The sequence below is a fragment of the Castanea sativa genome, chromosome 11, assembly GCF_040712315.1.
Source record: "Castanea sativa cultivar Marrone di Chiusa Pesio chromosome 11, ASM4071231v1".
Lineage (NCBI taxonomy): Eukaryota > Viridiplantae > Streptophyta > Magnoliopsida > Fagales > Fagaceae > Castanea > Castanea sativa.
In genome coordinates, this window is record NC_134023.1 from 17,644,332 (window position 1) to 17,668,237 (window position 23,906).

At 36.9% G+C, this 23,906-nt stretch overlaps 1 protein-coding gene and 1 pseudogene across 1 annotated transcript; both read left to right on the forward strand.

Moving 5' to 3' along the window:
- The first annotated feature begins 4,669 nt into the window (after positions 1-4,669).
- Positions 4,670-10,160, forward strand: LOC142617255 (putative glutathione S-transferase). The gene is made up of 2 exons (XM_075790034.1): positions 4,670-5,123; positions 9,432-10,160. The coding sequence occupies exons 1-2, from the start codon at positions 4,809-4,811 to the stop codon at positions 9,774-9,776; spliced, it is 660 nt and encodes a 219-aa protein (XP_075646149.1). The 5' UTR covers positions 4,670-4,808; the 3' UTR covers positions 9,777-10,160.
- Positions 10,161-12,058: 1,898 nt separating this feature from the next.
- On the forward strand, positions 12,059-23,646 carry LOC142617701 (putative glutathione S-transferase; annotated as a pseudogene).
- The last annotated feature ends 260 nt before the right edge of the window (positions 23,647-23,906 follow it).

Below are 23,906 nucleotides of genomic sequence, written 5' to 3' on the forward strand. Positions count from 1 at the left end.
CACATGCAAAATACTTGGTTATAAATAAAAGGGGATGCATGAACCGTGGGCCATCAAGGAATTGATTCCTTATGTGATAAATATATTATATATAATATATAATATATGGCCATCAACAATTCCCAGAAAACTACGTCCAAAGCATGCAAAGCAAATGGGCCAAGCGGTGCATGTACAAGTCCAAGCCGTGCAATCTTCTTAGAGTTACAAACAGTTACTACCAAACAATAACCATTTCAAAATACGACACTATTCACACCAACTTCCAATATATATATTTATATACGGATTCAATCATTCTAACGTAACAATGCTTTATATGCAATCCGTACATGAATCCATCAAGGGTTATGGAATCAATGTCCAATCCGTGTACATGTAGAACAATATATCACATATATTCATCAATGCACACAAGATTTATGGAACAATATCTTTATGAAAAAATTTAAAAAACACAAAAATAACGGTTTTCTTAAATTCTAAAATTTAATCACACGCTATACAATCATGATATGAAAACCTGGCTCTGATACCAATTGAAGGAAAAAATCTGGTTTTGTATCTCATACAAAACACATAGCGGAAGCAACAAATAAGGATCTATTTCATTCATGATCGATAACATGCACTATGTAAATTTCAGAATTTAAGAACAAGATAGCGTACCTTGGTGTGGAGAAATTCAAAACAAAGATTAGAAGCACTTGGGAACACTTTTAATCTTCACTCCAATTCCACTTTACGCCCAAGATGTGTGGTCTCTCAATCAATTTTCAAAGGGAGAATGAAAGTGTGTCTCACACTCTCTCACACACCGTTTCTTTTTCTTTTCTAATCTCATCTAATAAAAATTCTGTATGTTTTTCCCTTTATAACTAACTGATTATCTAATTGGTCTGGCCTATTGGGCATTTCCAATTGGGTTTTAGTGTGTGGCTTGGAGTGGGACCAAAAGGGACCAATAAGACACTAGCTCCAATGGGCCTTGGGCTTTTCCGTCAACTCTTGACAAGCCCAAAGTTACCATTAATTATATTTAATACCACTATATAAATATAATTGCACTCTAGGCCTTATTAATAAATTATATCCCAAGACTTTATTATGCATACAACCCCTTCATTAAAATATTCGTAGTAATCCAAAGTCATGAATATAGACTGCCACTTTGAAGATTACTACATCTTAATCTTTGCGTACCCGGTTTAATCCTTTATGTTATTCGTCATATATTTATGAAATCCAATTTCATAAATATATACTTTAGTAACTCCTTACTAAAGTGGTTGGGTCCAACACTCTGAATAACTAAATCCATTAAACTTATCTCAAGGGAATATTTTGTATCTCCATTAAGAGACTATAAATTTCATCTTGAGAATATATGTTCCATCAACACTAAATGCGGATTCCCAACATACTGAGGTTTTGACCGTAACTAATAGATCTCACTCCTGATATATCAAAGCAACCTACATCTCATGATCAGGTCCATTATTCTCTCAGGATTTAGAGTTGATATAAATAGAAGTCGTGAGATTTATTATTCATTTGACAGTCGTTAGGAGAATAATAAATCTCACAGCGGTCCAGTTCAATATGTCTTAACTCTTAAAACATATCAACATACCAACTAGAAGTCTCCACTTCCATGATCAAGACAAATCATCTTAGTTGATATGTTATAGTCTTCGCAGATGAAACGCCCAATTTCATCACCGACTACGAACTAAACTTCTGAGTTTACAAAAAACTTGTGATTTATATCTTCTGTGACTTTTCACATAAATCACATACAATGCATCTCATGGACTATGATAATATCTTAGTTCATTTATAGATAGTCTCATATAATTAAACAATTCAATTATTATATACATGCCAATAAATTGGGTTTTAGGGCATAAACCCCAACATCTTCCTTTCTAAATGATTGTAGGTACCTGCTCCAAAAATTTCAACAAGTCAGGGTGAAGCACATATTTCGGGAAGTGAATCGGTGTGCTGATGGTTTGGCGAAGAGGGGCTGCTTGTAACAAGAGGATTTTGTAATTCTGTTATCTCCCCCTTCCCCTGAATTTGTGTCTTTTGTATGTATGGATGCTGTTGGTTAGTATGTATTAAGGCAATCTGCCTGTACTTTGCCTATTGTGGCTAGTTAGTTTTAATGCAATTCTCCTTTTAACCAAAAAAAAAAAAAAGCTTGAAGTAGTGAGGTGTCTGAAATGTCTGTGGCAATTATATCTAACCATGCACGTGTCCCATATTAATTCTTTACTTTTGTTAGACTATAAAAATGCATAGTTTGGAGGATTCTAACTAGGGTTGAGCTCAGGGAAGTCTGTTTCGTACCGTACCAGCCGGTACGGCTGGTATTTACCATTCCGGCACCTTGGCCAGTACAGAAACAAAGTTTTTTCGTACCGAAAAATATACCGGCCATACCGGGTCATTTCAGCCATATCGGAGGAAAATTTCAGATTCCGGCCGATAAATGCATACCGGACCGGAAAAAGAATTATGTTTCTTTGTCACTCTCACCTTCCACCGGCGAGGCGACGACGATCTCGACATTCTCAACCTCAAGTCGGGGTCGTGGACTGATTTGGCTGTTGCTGCTCCTTCATCTTCATCTTCTTCTTCTTCTTCTTCTCCTCTCTCTTTCTCTAGCATCTCTTTCTCTCTCTCTTTCTCGGTTTTTTTTTTTTTTTTTGAAACTTTTCTTTTTTCAAACCTCTCTGCCGGTCTGCCCAAGAAAACTTAGAAAAGACTTCATAGCCTTTTGATATTTTCAAAGCATCAGATGATAGGTTGGCATTTATTGAGTGGGTGGGTCTTTGATTATTTAATAGGTTTTTTTTTTTTGGCTTCTCACTTTTATATTAATGATGATAACTCCAAAAATATATATATATATATATATATATATATATATATATATATATATATATAAAGTTGTCAAAGTGATATATTGAGTTATTAGAAATATAATTTTGTATATTATATAAAATAGTGAAAAATAGCGGTAAATCCGAAACGGTACACCGGTATTGACCGGTACCCGAAATATATCGTACTGTAGGCCAAACCGATACAACCTCCAGTACGGTATTGACTTCCTTGGTTGAGTTGGGTATGGTTGTAACTTGGCAACTTGCAATGAGGTTTGTGTGGTCAGCGGTGGTTGATAAGTCGTTGCCAAAGTGATAAATTATATGACAAAAGCAATGACATCGTCTGGAATATTAGGGAAGGATCCTGAAGTATTAGAAATTTTCGCACAATAGACTTGACTTGGAAAAGCATGTCATTAAATAAAAATACTTACCTTATAAAAAAAGAATATATATATATATAATAATAATTACTCCTTCAATATAAGAAAAATAATAATCATAACATTTGCATTAGTTTATTAAAAAATTTATATCTACTTAAAATTTAACATGAGAATCTAAATCTTTTTTATTTAACATAACAATTGTTTCATTCACATCACCATTGTACTTTGCCTGTTGTGGCTAGTTAGTTTTAATGCAATTCTCCTTTTAACCAAAAAAAAGCCTGAAGTAGTGAGGTGTCTGAAATGCCTGTGGCAATTATATCTAACCATGCACGTGTCCCATATTAATTCTTTACTTTTGTTAGACTATAAAAAGGCATAGTTTGGAGGATTCTGACTAGGGTTGAGCTGGGTATGGTTGTAACTTGGCAACTTGCAATGAGGTTTGTGTGGTCAGCGGTGGTTGATATGTCATTGCCAAAGTGATAAATTATATGACAAAAGCAATGACATCGTCTGGAATATTGGGGAAGGATCCAAAAGTACTAGAAATTTTCGCACAATAGACTTGACTTGGAAAAGCATGTCATTAAATAAAAATACTTACCTTATAAAAAAAGAATATATATATAATAATAATAATAATTACTCCTTCAATATAAGAAAAATAATAATGATAACATTTGCATTAGTTTATTAAAAAATTTATATCTACTTAAAATTTAGCATGAGAATCTAAATCTTTTTTTATTTAACATAACAATTGTTTCATTCACATAACCATTATTTTTAAAACATTCACCCAACCAACTTCACACACATCAACCAAAATAATAACTGAAAAATGAATAAAATATACATTTTTATGACTTTTTTTTTTTTTTTCTTCAGAGAGAAAGTTTTAACCTATGACGTCCGCTGATAATAACTTTTAATTATCAAAGTAAGACACTAATTAGTTTTTTGGCGTAAGCAAGGATTAAACTTCAGATCTTTTATTCAACTATCAGAGACTTTACCAGTTAAGCTAACTGTAACCCACTTATAATTATGTAAATTTGAACAAAATATATAATTAATTTTAGACAAACCGATATAAATAATTTTTTGAACTATTTAATAAAAGAATTGAATTAATACTATTTTACATAGACCAATGCAAGTACCCATTATTTCATAAGTTCAAAAAATTAAAATACTTAATGTTTAAAAAAAATTAAAAGTAAAAAAAAATTAATTTTGGTACTACATATTATAATAACTACAACATTTTCCTTATGACCTGAGATAATTCTAGTCTATTAAGTATAATAAGTATATTTAGACTAAGTAAATTGTATGGCATTCTTATCCTCAGTCGTGAAAAAAAGAACAAAGCACTTGCAGTAAGTCATATTAGTGAAAGCCGCCTGACCAACCCATTGACTATAAACTGACGCTCTCTTCCAAGTCTGTTTGCATTCTCTCTCACATATATCTTTGCATTTCTCTCATTTGCTTCAACACCTAGAGTTCTGTGACAATGGCGGGCGAGGTGGTTCTGTTGGATTTCTGGCCTAGCATGTTTGCGATGAGGGTCAGGATTGCTCTGGCTGAGAAGGGTATCAGGTATGAGTCCAAGGAAGAGGACTTGAGCAACAAGAGCCCTCTGCTTTTAGAGATGAACCCCATTAACAAGCAGATCCCAGTTCTCATCCACAACGGGAAGCCTGTGTGTGAGTCCCTCATCATTGTTCAGTACATAGACGAGGTCTGGAATGATAAGTCTCCATTGCTGCCCTCTGATCCTTACCAGAGAGCTCAAGCCAGGTTCTGGGCTGATTTTGTTGATAAGAAGGTACCTTTTGTACAATTTCTTTTCCTTGTGTTTTTCTTTTTCTCGGTTTTCACTTTTCATTGGTGTCTGAGTCTCTTACATTTGACCCCTTTTTTTTTTGCTTTATTTTAGTTTTTTCAAGTTCATTTAATACTTAATACTAGGTGAAATATTTTAGTTTACGTTGATGAGGTTGGATTCGCTGGATTTCTTTTAAAAAATGTTATGTTGGAATGTTTATAGATTCTATTATAATTTACTAATTCGTTGGTCATGTCCAGGCAGATGACTGTATAAAATATTTGACCAAAGAACTTGCTAATTCTATGAAACTATATAAAATATTGTGATTAAAAAAAAATTGTGAATTTGGACTTAATCTTAAAACTACTAGAGTTTTATCATTTGATAAGTAGTCTAAGATACTGAGTCTTGTTCTTTATCCATTAAGTTGTTCACCAAGGATTTCATATACTTGAGGAAGATTAATGGATAAAAGGCAACCCCATACTCTGCCCTGTATCATCTTGCGAATCCACGAAAAAAAAAAAAAAAAAAAAAACTCAAATATGATTTCCTAAAATTAAGGTACTTTTTTGAGATATGGAGCTTTTATATTGGCCTTCAATTCAAATTGAAATCTATTATTGCTCTGTTAAAGATTTTTAAGAATTTCTTTTATTACTAGAGTAGTTCTCCTTGTGGAATCAAGAGTCTCTTACATCTGCTCCTGGAATTCACACTCAATTTCAAGTTTTTGTTTCCAATCCTAGGAGATCCTAGAGATCAAAGCAGAGTGTCAGCAGTGAATTAACTTAAACGCCCAAGTGATTACTAAGATGTCTTTCAGAAAAAGGGAAAAAAATTGAAAGAAATAAGAGCAGGGAGAAAAAGAAGGAAAGAAAATTTGATGGTTTATATTTTCTTTTCATTGACCATGTTCAATGTATGTAGTTGTTGGGTACCAAAGTCAAACTTTATTTCTTTCCACTCTTAGCATTAGTCATGTTCAAGACCCATTCGTTTGTGTGTAAGTCACTAATATTATTGATTTGAAAAACGATATACAAGAAAACGTATAATCCCTGTTTAGGCACATCCGAAACAGGGGAAGAGTTAGACCTCTGATACAAGTATCATATACATGGCTGAAGGAGTGTCACTGCTTGGGTCTCCATTTCATCTTCGGCACTAAAACCTGATAGCTTATCCATTGTTCCTTTGTGCGTTGGTGAGATTTTGGTATTCCTGCAAGAACCCAGCAGCCCCTGCCAAAATGGCTTTGGGGTGCGGTTGAACTCTCTCAAAGTATACTTTATTTTGTGCATTCCAAATTCCCCATGATACCACTGCCCATTTTTCTAATTCCTCTGTAGAGAGTCTCTGTACCAACGTTTTGAATGGCAAGAAGAAATCATTGGCTTCATTGGGGCATTTTTGGATTTTCCCCGAACATAAGGCCCATACGTTCCTTGCGAAAGGGCACTCCCACAGCAAGTGACCTGCAGATTCTGGTTGCTGACAGCACAGTTCACATCGGGCATCCACGTTCACCATTCTCCGATATAGGCTTTTCTTGGTAGGCAGTATATTTGAGCAGGCTCGCCAAATGAAATTGCGGACCTTTGGGGGCACATTCAGCTTCCAAATTTTCTTCCAATGAGTTCTGTCCCTACCCGCTGTGGAGTGTTCAACCTGATTTTGTTCCTGCAACCTGATGGCAACTTGATAAGCTGACTGTACCTAGAAAGAGTGGGATTTGTTTTCCTTCCAAACCAGTACATCCCGAGTCGGATTACTTTGCAACGGGATAGATGAAATTTCCATATGTGTCCGATGTGCAAAGAGGTCATGTATTTTTTCCCTATCCCATTGAAAAGTATGGACATCAATCAGATCATTTATCATCAAGTTGTGTTGTTGCTCACCAAGGAAAATTGGCTTATGGGACAGCCACCTGTGGGCAGACACTCTAATGGATTGCCCATCCCCCACCTTCCACTGTGCTCCTTCCCTGAGTATATCCCTTGCAGCTATTAAGCTTCGCCATACATAGGATGGATTATTCTCCAACTCAGCTTCCATAAACGAAAAATTTGGGAAGTATCGAGTCTTATAGACCCGAATAAATAAGGAGTGGTTTTGATGGATCAGTCTCCATGCTTGTTTTGCCAGCAAAGCTAAATTAAAAGCATGAATATCCCTAAACACCATACCACTCCTCTCCTTTGGGTTGCACAATTTTTTCCAATTTATCCAATGGATTTTCTTCTCATACTTTGTTTGCCCCCACCAATACTTTGCCAAAGTAGAATTAATTGCGTCACATAAAGCTTTTGGAATTTTGAAAATACCCATGGAGTACGTCAGAATAGCTTGAGTAACTATTTTGATGATGGTCTCCCTCCCTGCCTTTGAAATAAATTTTTCCTTCTAGCCCATGACTCTTTTAGTTATCCTTTTTTATAAAACTTTAAAGGTGTTAACTTTTGATTTACCACCCACCATAGGTAATCCAAGATAGGACTCACAATCCTCCATAATCTGTGCTCCAAAGAGGCCTTGGATATCTGTTTTAACAGCTTGACTTTTATACCAGCCAAAAAAGATAGAGGTCTTTTGTCTATTGATTGCCTACCTTGATGCAGCTTCATACCGCCCTAGATTTTCTAGGAGGCGTTGGCCTTCTTCCACTGTAGCTTGGCAGAAAATAAAGTTATCACCTGCAAATAATAGATGAGATATACAAATCCCATTAGTGCAGGATAAGATTCCATGTAATTGTTGTGACTTTGTTGCCTTCTGATTAACGAGGATAGGCCCTCCGCACACAATAGAAATAGGTATGGAGAGAGTGGATCGCCTTGCTTTATATCACGGGATAGGGTGATATATCCTTTTGGTTCGCCATTAATGAGTACCGAGTATGATGCAGTATGGACTGTTTCCATTGCTAACCGCACCCATCTCTCATCAATTCCCAATTTGAGCATAATTTGCTGGAGGAAAGCCCATTCTACCCGATTATAGGCTTTGCTAATATCCAATTTTATTGCCATCTGCCCTTTCTTTCATGTCCTTTTGTTCCTCATCCTGTGTAAAATTTCTAAAGCTACTGTAGTATTGTTAGTAATCAACTGGTTAGGAACAAAAGCACTTTGGGAGTCGAATATTACATTTGGCAAAATTAATTTTAGCTTATTGGCTAACACTTTAGATATAATTCGGGACACTACGTTGCCTAGGCTGATAGGCCGGTAATAGAATTAACAAGTTTTAAACTCAAGTTGTTAATTATATTTATTATAAATAAACCTTGTTAAAACAAACAAACATTAATATCATGTCAATATCATGCACAGCAGAACATAAATAAGACAAGATATGACGACCTAGGAAAACTGATGAAACAAACTAGTTTCATAATAAAAAAAAATTGGGGGGGGGGGGACTTCCCAAAAGGAAATTCACTATATTAAAGAGAAGTTTTAGATCTAGTACAAAACCTTTGTCCCTAGACTCTATAATCCTCGTAGATGAACTTACAGCAGAAACCTTCTACCACTTCAGAACCTCTGAACTCTTCAATATATGAACGCCGCCCTTTTGCACGGATTCCAGTACATGACTAACTCCAGCAACTTGAAGATGTTGTTGGCTGCAAAGTTCTTCACTTTATTAAAAATGAAGATCAAGAAGTACTTGGTTACAAAACTTTAAGGCGCAAAAGACGCAGTAACTTCTTGTAGAAAGAATAAGACACTAGTTTACGTTCTACATGTGTTCTCCATCTATAATAGCCTTTAAACTAAGCCTTATGTATGTCTAGAGTTGTGAAAAAAGAAACCCTACATATACATGTCAGCTAGGGCCAAAAAACAGATCTGGAAATTCTGATTTCGTAGATCTTGATAGATTCAGCTTGTGTTGAGCTTCAACATTAAATCTCAATAGAAAGGATTTTGTCGAGAGTTCTGTCGAGTTTTAGGGAACAGCTCTTCTTTCAGTTGTTTCTTGGTCAAATTTTTATGGCTTTAACACTTGACTTGAACTCTTGTTTCTTGAAGCACTAAATCCATCATAGATTTACCCAATTACAAGTAAAGTGCATTTGTCAAAGGATTAATCATTTACATAAAATATGTCCTTAGTAAAAATAAAAGTTAGGAGAGTTCTGCAATCTCTCTCTATCATACAATCAAGAACATATTTTATGGGCCTTTCCCACTTGCTAAGGTCTAAAGAAATATTCAGTTTGCCCAGTAGACTTGATTTGAAATTCATCACTGTCATTGCTCATTCTAGTAATACAATGTGTGGAAAATTCAGGTTTCTGGAGCTGCAAAGAAGGTATGGAGTACAAAAGGAGAAGAGCAAGAGGCAGGCAAGAAGGAATTCCTTGAAGCCTTAAAGACAATGGAGGGGGAGCTTGGTGACAAGCCTTATTTTGGGGGTGAAACATTTGGGTATGTGGACCTTTCTTTTATCACTTTCTACAGCTGGTTCCATGCCTACGAGGTATTAGGCAATATCAACATAGAGGCGGAGTGCCCCAAGATTATCACATGGGCTAAGAGGTGCATGCAGAAGGAGGCTGTGGCCAAGACTCTTCCTGACCAGAAGAAGGTTTATGAGTTTGTTGTTCAGTTAAGGAAAATGTTTGTTTCGGAGTAGAGTAATGATTAGGCCTCAATCTGGAAGTGCTAGCATACTATGGTTTTGGATGGTTACGTAATAGCGTTGTTTTTTTTTGTAATGTTTAAGTTTGGATTACCAAAAAAAAAAAGTTTTTAAGTTTGGATTTGTTTCATTAGTGTCCGTTTAGCTTGCAAGACGCTTTGATGTGTCTGCTGTGCATTTCTAAAGGGCATGTATACTTTGATGTGTCTCTGCTGAGCCTTAGATCTAAAGGGCTTGTATACTTTGATGTGTCTGCTGTGCATTTCTAAAGGGCATGTATACTTTGATGTGTCTCTGCTGAGCCTTAGATCTAAAGGGCTTGTACTAAATCATAAATAAGAAAGACACTGTTGTGTGAGCTAAATTTTAGATCAAACTTATTCGAACTCTACCATTTTGCCATCAAGTGTATATATACAAAAGTATTGGTACCAACAATTCGAGGAAACAAAACTTTTTACTTTTTACATTTTACAATATTTTTCACTCTTAATATAGAATGTTGTGATTGGGACAATTGCAAAAGTGGCATAAGTGATGGTTTCATGGACTCATGTGTAAGCGGTATATGTTCCAATAATAAGTTATTACCTGAGCAAGTTTTGAAAAATATTGTGAAAAATAATTGTCTGTGGTATATTATATGGTCATAAAAAATAAAATTAAAATAAAAAGCATTATGTATGTAGTGAATAAGCACAAAAAAAAAATAATAATAATAATGATACACTCATGTCACCCAAGTAATCATTAATAAGTGAATAATCACTTATGAGAATCAATCCGTCAAAGTCACGTGAAATATTTTGTTTTGTTTTGTTATTTATTTATTTTTTTCTTTCTATAGGCAAAAACTGAAAAACATATCTTCATTCCAGTATCTTTCGGTGGAACAACTTTTCGTTTAAAGTCAATTGAATAATTAAGGCACAAATCCATTCAATCTATCATAACAAAATAGAGTTTATAATACTGTTTGGGAGATTGGAGATCGGTAAGATCGATAAAAGAAACTACTTAAGATTACTGCACATAAAAAATTTTCACAATCTTATAGTTGTGAATTAAAATTTTTAAGATTAGTACTTTTATTTATTTTCCCCCCCTTGCTGTTAATGCTTTACATATTTCTAATCCATGTAATAAAGGCCAATCACAAAATAATATTTGTTCACTTATGGCCACCTTGCATTTCATGGAGATCTATTAAGTAAACAATATGCTTTTATTTTTAATAAGAAGTAAACAATATGCTATTTCTTCAATTCGCATAGGGATTGTTGCAATACATGAAGCAAGTTGTGAATGTGCTTAGTTGAGATCGACAATTCAACGTATTTAAGAATGATGTGAATTTTCCTTAATCAAAGATAACTCAACAATATTAAACGAAGATAATATTGTTTGTATCACTTATATTAGACATTCATTTCCAATAAAAAGTTCCTATAAATGTTTCCTAAATCAATACCCTAATTAAGACATTCATTAACTTTTCCCACTATTTAATGGTTTACTTTTGATAGGCTAAAGGCATAGTTTTGAGGATTCTTACTAGTGTTGAGCTGGGTGTGATTGTAAGAAATGCAACGAGGTTTGTGTAGTCAGTGGTGGTTGATATGTTTGTAGATTGAGATTGTTGATTCTTTTAGCCTATTAAATATAACATAATGAAATTAAAATAATAATATAGTATATAGTATGATATGATTGGACCTATTGTATGACAGGTTTATGTGAATTTTAACTGCTGCCTTAAGAACCAACTTGGATAGAAAAGCTTGTAATATAGGAAAAAATAAATTTTAATATGAGGTGAAATAAAAATGATATTAAACTTAAATTATGCGATGTATAATTTCGTCAAAAAGAAAATATTTTATTGAAAAAAACAATCAAAACTATTTAAGTGATTCAAACATATTATCATAAAATTTTCACAATTCTTTTGCAACTTATAAAATAAATACTAATCTTTTTTTTTTTTTAGAAGAAATAAATAAATACTAATCTATACAAGCAGTAGCGTGAAAAATTGGTTGGAAAAATTGTGTCAATGATATTTCTTGTTCAAAGCGATATTTTCTTAATGAAGAAAGCAATGACATTGTCTAGTTGTGGAGGCCTCTCGATCGTACTTCTCCAGTTTCTTGCGACCCATACAGCCTATTGACTATAAATCCACACAGCCAGTTTCTTTGAATTCAATAGAATATCATTTTTCTTTGAACTATTCACCCATTTGCTTCCATAATAATATCCCGAATTCTGTGACAATGGCGGACGAGGTGATTTTGTTGGATTTTTGGTCCAGCGTGTTTGGGTTGAGGGTCAGGATTGCGCTAGCTGAGAAGGGTATCAAGTATGAGTACAAGGAAGAGGACTTGATGAATGATAACAAGAGCCCTCTGCTTTTAGAGATGAATCCCATTCACAAGAAGATCCCAGGGAACCAGTGTGTGAGTCTCTTGTCATTGTTCAGTACATAGATGAGGTCTGGAATGACAAGTCTCCATTGTTGCCCTCTGATCCTTACCAGAAAGCTCAAGCCAGGTTCTAGGTTGATTTTGTTGATACAAAGGTACATTTTGTGCATTTTCTTTTCATTATATGTTATTATCCTAAAATTTATTTTTCTTAACTTCTCAGAATGATAACCGGTAAAAAAGTGATATGATTAAAGTAGAAGAAGAAAAAAAAATTTGACAAAGTAGAACCAAAAACAACTTTACTAAAGGCAATAAATAAAATGGTAAAAAGCATGATTTTAGATAAAATAGAATAAAGAAGTAGAATATATGCATAACTTTGGAAGGTTTTTTTACCCAGTGTCCCATATGTTTGTGGTCACTTTTTTATTTTTTTGCTGGTGCTACATATTTAAAATATTATAGGTTAGGATTTGTAGAGAGGGAAAATTTCCGACCTATCACAAGCTGACACATCATACTACCAAGTCCACAAAATACAACAAATTACAAAGCGCCACGTACTGCTGCTAGGTTTTGCCATCACTATTCATAAACCAATAGAAATTTGCCAAGTGTCATTGAAATAAAGGCATGAAACTGCATCAGCATGCGTAAGCGATGACACAAGCAGCCCCGCACGTGTAAGCAATGACACAAGCAATCCAGCACATGTAAGTGATGACATAAGCGGACCAATCAGGCTGTGACATGTGTCACCAATCAGACTTCGCCACGTGTCGCTCACCCACCCCTAAACTCCTATAAATAGAAGCCTTCTTGAGACATTTAGGAGGACGGACACAAAAACACAGAAGACGGACAGACGGAGAAAGATATCTTGAATTCAGAAATCCAGAAGCTCTGCCGGAATCAAACCCCGAAGCCTCCAGGAATTTCAAGAACTTCAACCTCAAATACAGACAACATTCGAAACAAAACCATCCAAACTACTTGTCCAGGTCTCAAAGGTCATTGGAATCAAGCTCAAAAGCCTCCAGGAACCTCAACAAACCACAAATTGGTGAAGCTCTACGGATTCAAGCCTCCAAAGCCCCGAAGAACTTCCACCACAAACCTTCAAATACGAAGCACAATCGAAGAGGAATTATCCAAATTATATTCCTAAATCTCAAAGTTCACTGGAATCAAGCTCAAAAGCCTCCAGGAACCTCAACACACCATAAATCAACAAAGCTCTACGAAATCAAGCCTCTAAAGCACCGAAGAACTTTCACCACAAACCTTCAAACACGAAGAACACACGAAGAACAAAGAATTTCTAACAAGCTCATAGCCAGGGATTCATTGTAATTCCGTTTCAAAGATCTTCGATCCATTCCTTAGCCAAATTGAAGGATATCTTGTGTTCAAATCAAAATCACATTACCACAATTCCAATCAATAAATCTTTCAAGGAGATCAAATCAGAGGATCACTCTTTTGTAATTACAGAGAATTGTACCGCATATTCATCAATACAAATTCGCATTTGTGAAACTATTTTACTTGTTTGATTTATTTCGAACTAAGAATTTAGTCGTCTACAAATTCTGGCACACCCAGTGGGACCTCTCTGCCTCTCATCTCATTCTCATTGAAAGAAAAAAAAATCTTCATCATCTTGCTACCAACTTCAATGGCCTTTAGCAAGAACATTCAAGCTTCAACAATAGCTGCTTCAATTAAACTTGGTACAACTACCACCAACAGTTGCATTGGAGCAATCAATTGTAGCCAACCTAAAGCTCACAATCAACTTCAATCTCAATCACCCAAGGAAGCCAAGGTCTAGACAATCATCTCCTTAGACCCTCTTAAAAGAAACAAGGTCATCAACAAGGACATCTCCACCTTGGAACACCTCAAGTATGGGGCCAAATCCCCTTCTTCCTTCACAAGAAGTTGGTTGCACGATTTCTCTCTCATCAAAGGGAACCCAAAAGATGAGATTTCACGTGCTCACTTCAATTCACTTCCTTCTCCATCATCTATGAAAGTTGTGTCAGTCATGATGACTAACACCTCTACCATGGAAGAAAAGATGGCTGAAATGGAACAAAGAGTCGTCCTTCTCACAAAAGCACTTGAAGATAAGGACCTCCAAATTGCAACTTTAATGAACAAACTCGAAGTACAAGATCTTGGTGAATCAAGCCATGGTCATAAATTCACATCTGCAAAGGATGATGAAGGGAAAGAAATTGAAAATACTCCCCAACAAGAACAATCCACCTCAATGGCCTCAATATCTGTCCAACAACTGCAGGACATGATAACGAATACCATACGAGCACAATATGGAGGTTCTTCTATAAATTCTCTCATATATTCAAAACCCTATACGAAGCACATTAACAATATGAGAATGCCAAATGGGTATCAACCCCCTAAGTTCTTGCAATTTGATGGAAAGGGAAACCCTAAGCAACATGTTGCTCACTTTGTAGAAACTTGCGAGAACGCAGGGACTTAAGGAGGCCTATTTGTAAAGCAGTTCGTTCGTTCACTAAAAGGGAATGCCTTTGATTGGTATGCAAACTTAGAACCCGAGTCAATCGATAGTTGGGAACAACTTGAAAGGGAGTTCCTCAACCGGTTCTACAACACACGCCGTACGGTAAGCATGGTGGAGCTTACCAATACTAAGCAGTGGAAAGACGAGCCCGTTGTTGACTATATCAATCGATGGCGTTCTTTGAGTCTAGACTGTAAGGATAGACTTTCTGAAATATCTACTGTAGAAATGTGCATCCAAGGCATGCACTGGGGACTTCTGTACATCCTATAAGGGATAAAGCCTCGAACATTCGAAGAATTGGCAACTCGTGTGCACGACATGGAATTGAGTATCTCTAGTCACGGAAATACAAAACCTCCCATACCTGAGGAAAGCAGAAAGGAAGTAAAGATGAATGACAGGAATGTAAAAGGCAATCTCAAAGACCCAATAACTGTTAACACTGCCATAGTTAAGGTTCCAAGGAGAGAAGCAAAGGCAAATGAAAAACAACTTGAAGGATGGCAAAAGAGCGAAGTGCGTCGTCTGACCTTTAAGGAATGTGAGCAAAAAGCATATCCGTTCCCCGATGAAGATGTGCCAAACATCTTAGAACAACTATTCCAATTGAAGCTGGTTGAATTGCCAAAATGCAAGCGACTAGAAGACATAGGGAAAGTTGATGACCCTAACTACTGCAAATATCATCGCATCATTGGCCACCCAATTCAAAAATGCTTCGTCTTCAAAGAACAAATCATGAAGCTTGCCAAAGAAAACAAGATTAATCTAGACCTTGATGAAGTTGTCGGGTCAAACCATGTGACCGTTGCTTGTGATGTACGTCCAACTCTCAAGCAGGGGGCAAACACCAATAAGGCTTACAAATTGATTGACAATGATGGCGTAAGGATCGGCCCCATCAATGGGAAGTTCCTCAAACACTTCTCTGCTTGAAAATCGAGAATTGCTCCTCAGTAAGAGCTTAAACTACCCACTGCAGCACTACAAGGGTACATGATGTTTTCCCATTACCTTTGAAAGTGTACAAATAAGGAGAAATTAATCCCACTCTATGTCACCATTTGTGAGTGTGGTGTAGTGGCTGGATGCCCATGTCGCCCTTGAGGCCAAGGTCTCGGGTTCGATTAGAGATGATACCCACTATTGCGCAAATGGTACCCATGAAATGCCGTGGGGTGTAGGGCGAGGATTACACACGTGAGCCCTCCCTTTTTGTAAAAAGAAACAACAAAAAAAATCATGAAAAAAAAACAAAGGAAAAAAAAAAAAACAAAAACAAAGAAAAAAAAAATCATCAAAACCATGAAAAAATAAAGTCATCAAAAAAATATATATATTGAACTACGTAATGACTTGATCCCTCTCAAGGGTACGTAAGCAACTTAGTATCTTTTTGCTAAAGTTCAGTCACATAAAAAGAAGAAGGACTGCCAGTCTAGCTTGAAGAGTTTGTCCAAAGGTCGTCAACATGCTTTCAAGAACCCTTTGATTGGCAAGGCGTCGCTTGAGATCAATCAATTGCTTACTATATGATGTTCAAAGATCGTTGTAGTAGAAAATGAAGACTGTAAGGAGCTAACGTTGCTTAGCTTTCCTTGAAATGATGATAAATATAAGTTTCTTCTTGGTTGTGGAGTAAAATAAAGTCTTCAACTTCTTTTGCAAGAAATGAAATCTACATGGCATTCCCCATCTTCTATAGACATTCTCCCACATTTATGAAGTATTCTTTGCATCACTTATCTCCTAGGGGCATCTTCTTGTACCTTACAACGTCACCTTCCTCCAAACATCTGAAGTTGGTGCTGCATCATCTCTCCTCTAAGGGCATGTTTGTGCAATGTCAAAATCATGGCGGCATTCTTCTCACAACTTCAAAGTTTTGTTGGCGTCTCTTTGCATCCTCAAGGTCTTGACGGGAGCTTCTTGAAACTTCAACATCTTGTTGGAATCTCTTTGCATCCTCAAAGTCTTGATGGGAGCTTCTTGAAACTTCAAGCTTTATTATAAAGGCCAATATTAGTGCAACTTCAATGCAAGTGCAAGTGCTAATGCAAGTGTTGGCACAGCTTCAGTGCAAATGAAGTGTTAACATAGCTTCATGGTAAAGATGGATGTTGGCACAGCTTCAGAGCAAATGATGTGTTAACGTAGCTTCATGGCAAAGATGGATGTCAGCACGGCTTCAGTGCTAATGAAGTGTTGGCGCAGCTTCATGGCAAAGATGGATGTCAGCACGGCTTCAGTGCTAATGTTGGCGCAGCTTAATGGCAAAGATGGATGTCAGCACGACTTCAATGCAAAGGAAGCGTTGTCATGGCTTCATGGCAAAGATAAATATCGGCATGGCTTCAATGCAAATAAAGTGTCGAGGCAACTTTATGGCAAAAGAAGAGTGCTAGTGCATCTTCATTACAAAGGTAAATGGTGCTGTGACTTCATAGAAGACACAAGTAAAAATATTGATTCAGTAGACAAATTAATGGTGATGCCTCATAGAAAATGCAAGTGTTGGCACCGCTTCATGACAAAGATAGTGGTGACACGATTTCAATGCAAAGAAAAATATGGATGCAGCTTCATTGTAAAGGCAAGTGTTGATATGGCTTCAGTACAAGGACAAATGCTAGTGTGGCTTCAGGGTAAAGACTCTTGATGTAGCTATGTTGCAAAGATTCTTGATATAGCTGCGTTGCAAATACAAGTGTTGGTACAGCTTAATTACTAATACCGGAGCTAGTACGACTTCAAAGACGAGTACTGGCGATAGCATCGTTGCCTAGCTGAATATCCTCATAGAAACGTCGTTGCAAAGACAAATATCATTAAAAGATTGTGGATGCAAAAAAAGAATGTAACAACATGAAGGCATACGTCACTGCAAGAATGTTGCTATCAATGAAATTCAAAGCCACCAAATGAAGGCAAACACTTTCATGAGAACGTCAACATAAAGTTTGATGTCAAAACCCAAAGTTCAAGAAAATTGTGCTGCAAAACAAAAACAAGCAACAAAAAAATTTGTCAGGGAAAAAGATCTCATAGCACGTAAAATAAAAAAATAAAAAAATTGAAAGGAAGAGAAGAAAGCTGAAGGTTGAACATGTGCCTCAGTGATGAAGGCAATAGCATGCCTTTATATAAAAAAAACTTCTGAGATAACAGACGAGAAAAATGAAGAAAGTTGACAAGCCATTAAATGCTGCCACCAAACAGATATTATTTGAAATCAGACTTTGCAACTCAAAGGCATTCAAAGTAAAAAAAAAAAAAAAAAAAAAATACTGCACTTAGTACCCAAAAGAAGATCACGTTGTCAGAAAGAATTTATTGCATTAGACTTGGAATAAAGTTCTAGTCCGCATATTGTTCAAGAGTAATGCTACCGCCACAAATTATTTTACAACATTTTTTGATGTGGTCAACCTCTTGTTGGTTTGTATCAAAGCCTACCATTAATATCACTTTTTTATACCAACAAACTACTTACCACATTAGCAGTTTCTAAAATTATTTGTATCTCTAGCATTATTCATGGTTCAAACTGACTGTGCTACCGACTTGAAAGTCTAAGATTTCAACTATGTTAGAACCACAGAGAAGACTAAGATGGAAACCAGTTCAACAATGTCCGCCGTCTCCTCTTTTGAATTTTTAAATCCTCTGAAAAAATGTCACAAAAATCAACCCACAAAAATCTTCTGAGGACTTCGAACAAACAAGAAGATAGCAACAAAGTCCAATAATGCCTACTGGCTTCTCTTTCAAATTTCTACATCCTCTGACAAGATGACAAAAAAATCAACCCACAGGAGTCTTCTACAGCCTTCGATCCACCAAACCTGAAAATTTCGGGCCCAGATATTGAGCCACGCGCTGCCACACATGGCCACAAATTCTCAAGTGACCCGCGGGTTTCTCATTCAAATCTGTGCAAATCTGAGAACCATTTTACAAAACTGATGCCACCATTAGAGCTATCGGCCTTCGATCTACAAAACCTGAAATTTTTAGGTCCAAAACATCTACCACGCACCGTCACAAGCTCGCGATGACCACTACATTAGTCCCTCAAAACTGTGCAAATCTGTGTACAATTTCACAAAACTGACCATACAAGGGTCTTCTACGGCCTTATAACTACAAAACCTGAAAATTTCAGGCCCAAACTCACAGTCACGTGCCGCCACGCGCCGCCAAAAACTTCGACAAACAGACACGTGCTTCCACGCGCCATCCTTACCCTCCACGCGCTGGCTATCTCTCCCACGCGCTTCACACGCGTCACACTCGCTAGACGTTGCGTATGACGTCACTAATGACGTCATCTCCCACCGACCCGGTTTGACCCGTTTTTCCAGACTGACTCGGTTTGACCCGTTAATTTGACCCGAATCCGGACCGCCTGAAAAAAAAAAAAAAAGAAAAAAAAGAAAAAAAATGCTTTGACAAGTTGGAACTTTGACTTTGACCAAAAAGTCAAAATTTTCAAAACGGGCCTGTCCCACTTAATTTTTCGCGTACTTTCCAATTTTTGGGTCTTTTTCTTCAACCGAGACTCGAGAATTGCACAAACAATCCAATTTCTAAAAAGTTGACATTTGCACAAAATCTTGACCAAAAGTCAAAATTTTTGAGATGGGCCTGTCCCATTCAATTTTTCGCGTACTTTCCAATTTTGGGATCTGTTTCTTTAACCGAGACTCGAAGATTGCACAATAGTCTAATTTCTAAAAAATTGACTTTTGCACAAATTTTGACCAAAAGTCAATTTTTAAGATTGACCTGTCTTGCTCAATTTTTCGCGTACTTTCCAATTTTGGGGTCTATTTATTCATTTGAGAATCCAAAATTGCTCAAAAAGTGTTATTCTACAACTATTGGCTTTGATGTAAACTTTGACCGAAAATCAAGATGTTCGAGCAAAGCTTGTCCTATCAGGTTTTCACAAAGATTTTGATCACAAAGATTTTGATTTTGAAATCTAGGTATTTGTTTTGGACTTAGAAACTACCAATCTGACCCACTTCTCCGAAGTACTAGCGGTGTTCAAAATTTAAGCTCTCAAGATCATAATTTGAGATCCATCCATTTGGTTTGGATTCCCTCAAAATTATCCTCCAGACTTGATCAAGGCTCCCCTTTCAAAAAACAGACGAACTCTCACAAGTATGTCTCAAAATTGACATTCCCGTCGGTGCCTACCAGTCTCCAACCTAACATTCTCATTCGGCGCCTACCGTTCTCGTCTACCGTTCTCACCAAAAGGTCTCGTCCATCGTTCTTAACTACCCAACTACTGTTCTTCATCTCTTCACTATAAATAGAAGGGCCGGATCCACTAAAACCCATCAAGAAAAAAAAACACACATACACTGAAACATGAAATGAAGATTTGCTTCTTTCAAAATTTTCAAATCCTCCTTCTCACAGCCAGTTCTCACTATGGCCTCGTCATTCTCAATACCTAACAACCAAAATCGCTTCATAATCAGTTTGAAATCAACCCCTTCATGGTTCAGTAGTAACCCTTCTCACAACATCATCACTGTTTTAGGAATCAAACAAATTTTGTTTCCTTACATAATGACCATGTTTGTTCATAAAGTTATTCATAACAAGGTCTGCATCGACCTTCCATGCTTCCTTGGAATTGGTTGGCCAGGAAATCCAAGTCTAGCAGAGACACCTGTTCCTAAAAACAGGGCTTCCGTAGTCTCTCTTCAACTGTTTGGTCTCCCATTAGAAGCAGTGGCTCGGAACAAATAGCAGCTTGGCTGGTTTCTAAAACCAAGATCACAAGTTAGCTCCATCTTTCATTTGTTGTGCTTTCCCAACAAAGTTGCATTAGGTGAAGATGGTAAAAAGTGTTGGGGTATCCTACAAATTGTCTCCCATCCAACACTTACGATGACCTCCAAGGTACCAGCTCATCAGAAATTAGCCTTTGGTGTCGGCGAATGGTCGCCAAAGCCTCATTCCCTGTTTCCACCGACGCGGAGCCCAAAGGTCATCATTGCTGGTACCACAAAACACACTTTCTAGAATTACTCCAACTTAAGATCAGCTTGAAGAATTTCAGAAAATATACTTCTGAAATTACTTCAACTTAATGTCCGTCAGTATGGTCCAGTTACACATGCGCATTCAACGACTTGCCGTCGGACCTCATTCAACATGCAGCCAGTCCCATATCCGAAGGTGTACTTCCTAGAGACATCTATGCCAGAGAGTCCTCAACATGTAGGGTCAGGGCCATGGTGTCGTATGTCTCACCCGTTCACTTTGCTTCATCACCATCTTTTTCACCATCAACATCAACAAACCCAGAATCCCTTCTGAAATTACCTCAACTTAACCTGAGTGATGCGATAACACAAGCACATTCAACCACACTCCCACATGTTCTCTCTGTGATCCGAAGTATAACCTTTAGATATAACTTCACCAGAAGTTCTTAAAAATAAGAGGCTAGCTCTAGAGCTCTGCATGCTATACCCAGCCAACATTCTCACCTCTTCTCCATCTTCAACACCCTGTGATCGCCACCAACGATCCAAAATACTCTTCTGAAATTACTTTGACTTAACCTCTGCTGAGAAAGCTCGGTCACATGAGTACATTCAAATACTCGCAGACCCCTTCTCAGTCTCATCAAAGCCTTTCATATGGGTGGGTCTACTCTTCTGCAATTACTTCATCCTGTTAAAAGCTCCACCACCTTCAACTATTTCACTAGAAGAGTCAAGTATAAAAAAATCCATTTTCTTTCAAGACTCATTCACTCACCACACTCCAAAACTGTGTGCATGAATGAGTCTCGAGGGGGCATTTGTAGAGAGGGAAAATTTCCGACCTATCACAAGCTAACACATCATACTACCAAGTCCACAAAATACAACAAATTACAAAGCGCCACGTACTGCTGCTAGGTTTTGCCATCACTATTCAGAAACCAATAGAAATTTGCCAAGTGTCATTGAAATAAAGGCATGAAACTGCATCAGCATGCGTAAGCAATGACACAGGCAGCCCTGCACATGTAAGCAATGACACAAGCGATCTAGCACGTGTAAGCGATGACATAAGCGGACCAATCAGGCTGTGACATGTATCACCAATCAGACTCCACCACGTGTCGCTCACCCACCCCTAAACTCCTATAAATAGAAGCCTTCCTGAGACATTTAGGAGGACAGACACAAAAACACAGAAGACAGACAGACGGAGAAAGATATCTTGAGTTCAGAAATCCAGAAGCTCTGCCGGAATCATACCCCGAAGCCTCCAGGAATTTCAAGAACTTCAACCTTGAATACAGACAACATTCGAAGCAAAATCATCCAAACTACTTGTCCAGGTCTCAAAGGTCATTGGAATCAAGCTCAAAAGCCTCCAGGAACCTCAACAAACCACAAATTGGTGAAGCTCTACAGATTCAAGCCTCCAAAGCCTCGAAGAACTTCCACCACAAACCTTCAAATACGAAGAACAATCGAAGAGGAATCATCCAAATCATATTCCTAAATCTCAAAGTTCACTAGAATCAAGCTCAAAAGCCTCTAGGAACCTCAACACACCATAAATCAACGAAGCTCTATGAAATCAAGCCTCTAAAGCATCGAAGAACTTCCACCACAAACCTTCAAACACGAAGAACACACGAACAACACACGAAGAACAAAAAATTTCTAACAAGCTCATAGCCAGGGATTCATTGTAATTCCGTTTCAAAGATTTTCGATCCATTCCTCAGTCAAATTGAAGGATATCTTGTGTTCAAATCAAAATCACATTACCACAATTCCAATCAATAAATCTTTCAAGGAGATCGAATCAGAGGATCACTCTTTTGTAATTACAGAGAATTGTACCACATATTCATCAATACAAATTCGCATTTGTGAAACTATTTTACTTGTTTGATTTATTTCGAACTAAGAATTTAGTTGTCTACAGGATTATTAGAGGTTCGTTGGATTCAATTAAAAAAAAATTGTGGGTAGCGCTTTTTTGGCCTAGCAAAAGGTATCAGCCAACCTTGATTTACCAAGGAGAGTCAAATATTCATGTTATATTTTGAAGAGTAATATTATGTAAGTTTTTATTAGGTTGACAAGTTTTTAATAGTTTTTATATGGCTCATTATTGATCACTTGTTTACTTACCACAACAATCTGCCACATTAATAGGTGTTAAATTTCTTGTGTCCATAGACCCTCTCTTTGGAGTCTAGTAGGTTGTTATGTTTCTTTTTAAATAGAGTCCAATAGTCATGTTGTACTTTGAAGAGAGTCCAAAAGTATGTAATTTTAACTTTTTTACCATTAAGGAGAGGCAAGTAGTCCCTCTCAATGTCACACGCAATCAAGAACGCCTTATTTGGGTCTTCCCCCTGCAAAGATTTAAAGAAATATTCTTCTGGCACGTAATTTGAAATTCATTATTGAATTTACTGTTATTGCTCATCTTGTTATAGAATCTATGGAAAGTGTGTTAATAGAATGTGAGTGGAATATGTACATAGGTTTATCAAGTATCAAGGAAGGTATGGACCACAAAAGGAGAGGAGCTAGAGGCAGCAAAGAAGGAATTCCTTAACACCTATAAGATATTGGAGGGGGAACTTGGTCACAAACCTTACTTTGGGGGTGAAAGATTTGGGTATGTAGACCTTACTCTTATCCCCTTCTACACCTGATTCTATTCTATTGAGACCTTAGGGGGTTTCAAAATGGAGGCACAGTGCTCCAAGATTGTTGCATGGGCTAAGAGGTGTATGCAGAAAGAAACTATCACCAAGACCCTTCTTGACTAGAAGAAGGTTTACGAGCTTCTTGGGTATTTCAGGAAAAGGCTTGGTTTGGAGTAGACTAATGGTTTGTCCCAAATTTGGAAGTGCTATCATATTAGCGTGGTTTTTTATGGTTAATTTTGTTGGTTTCATGCTGTAATGTTTAAGTCTAGGTTTGTTTCTCTTTCCAACAGAAAAGTTTGGGTTTGTTTCATCTTGTAATGTTTAAAGTGTAGTGTGTCTACTGAGTTTTAAATCTATAAGGCATGTAATGTATCATAAAATAAGAAAGATACCTTGTTGTATTAGCTAAATTTTAGATTAAAATATTTTGAGCC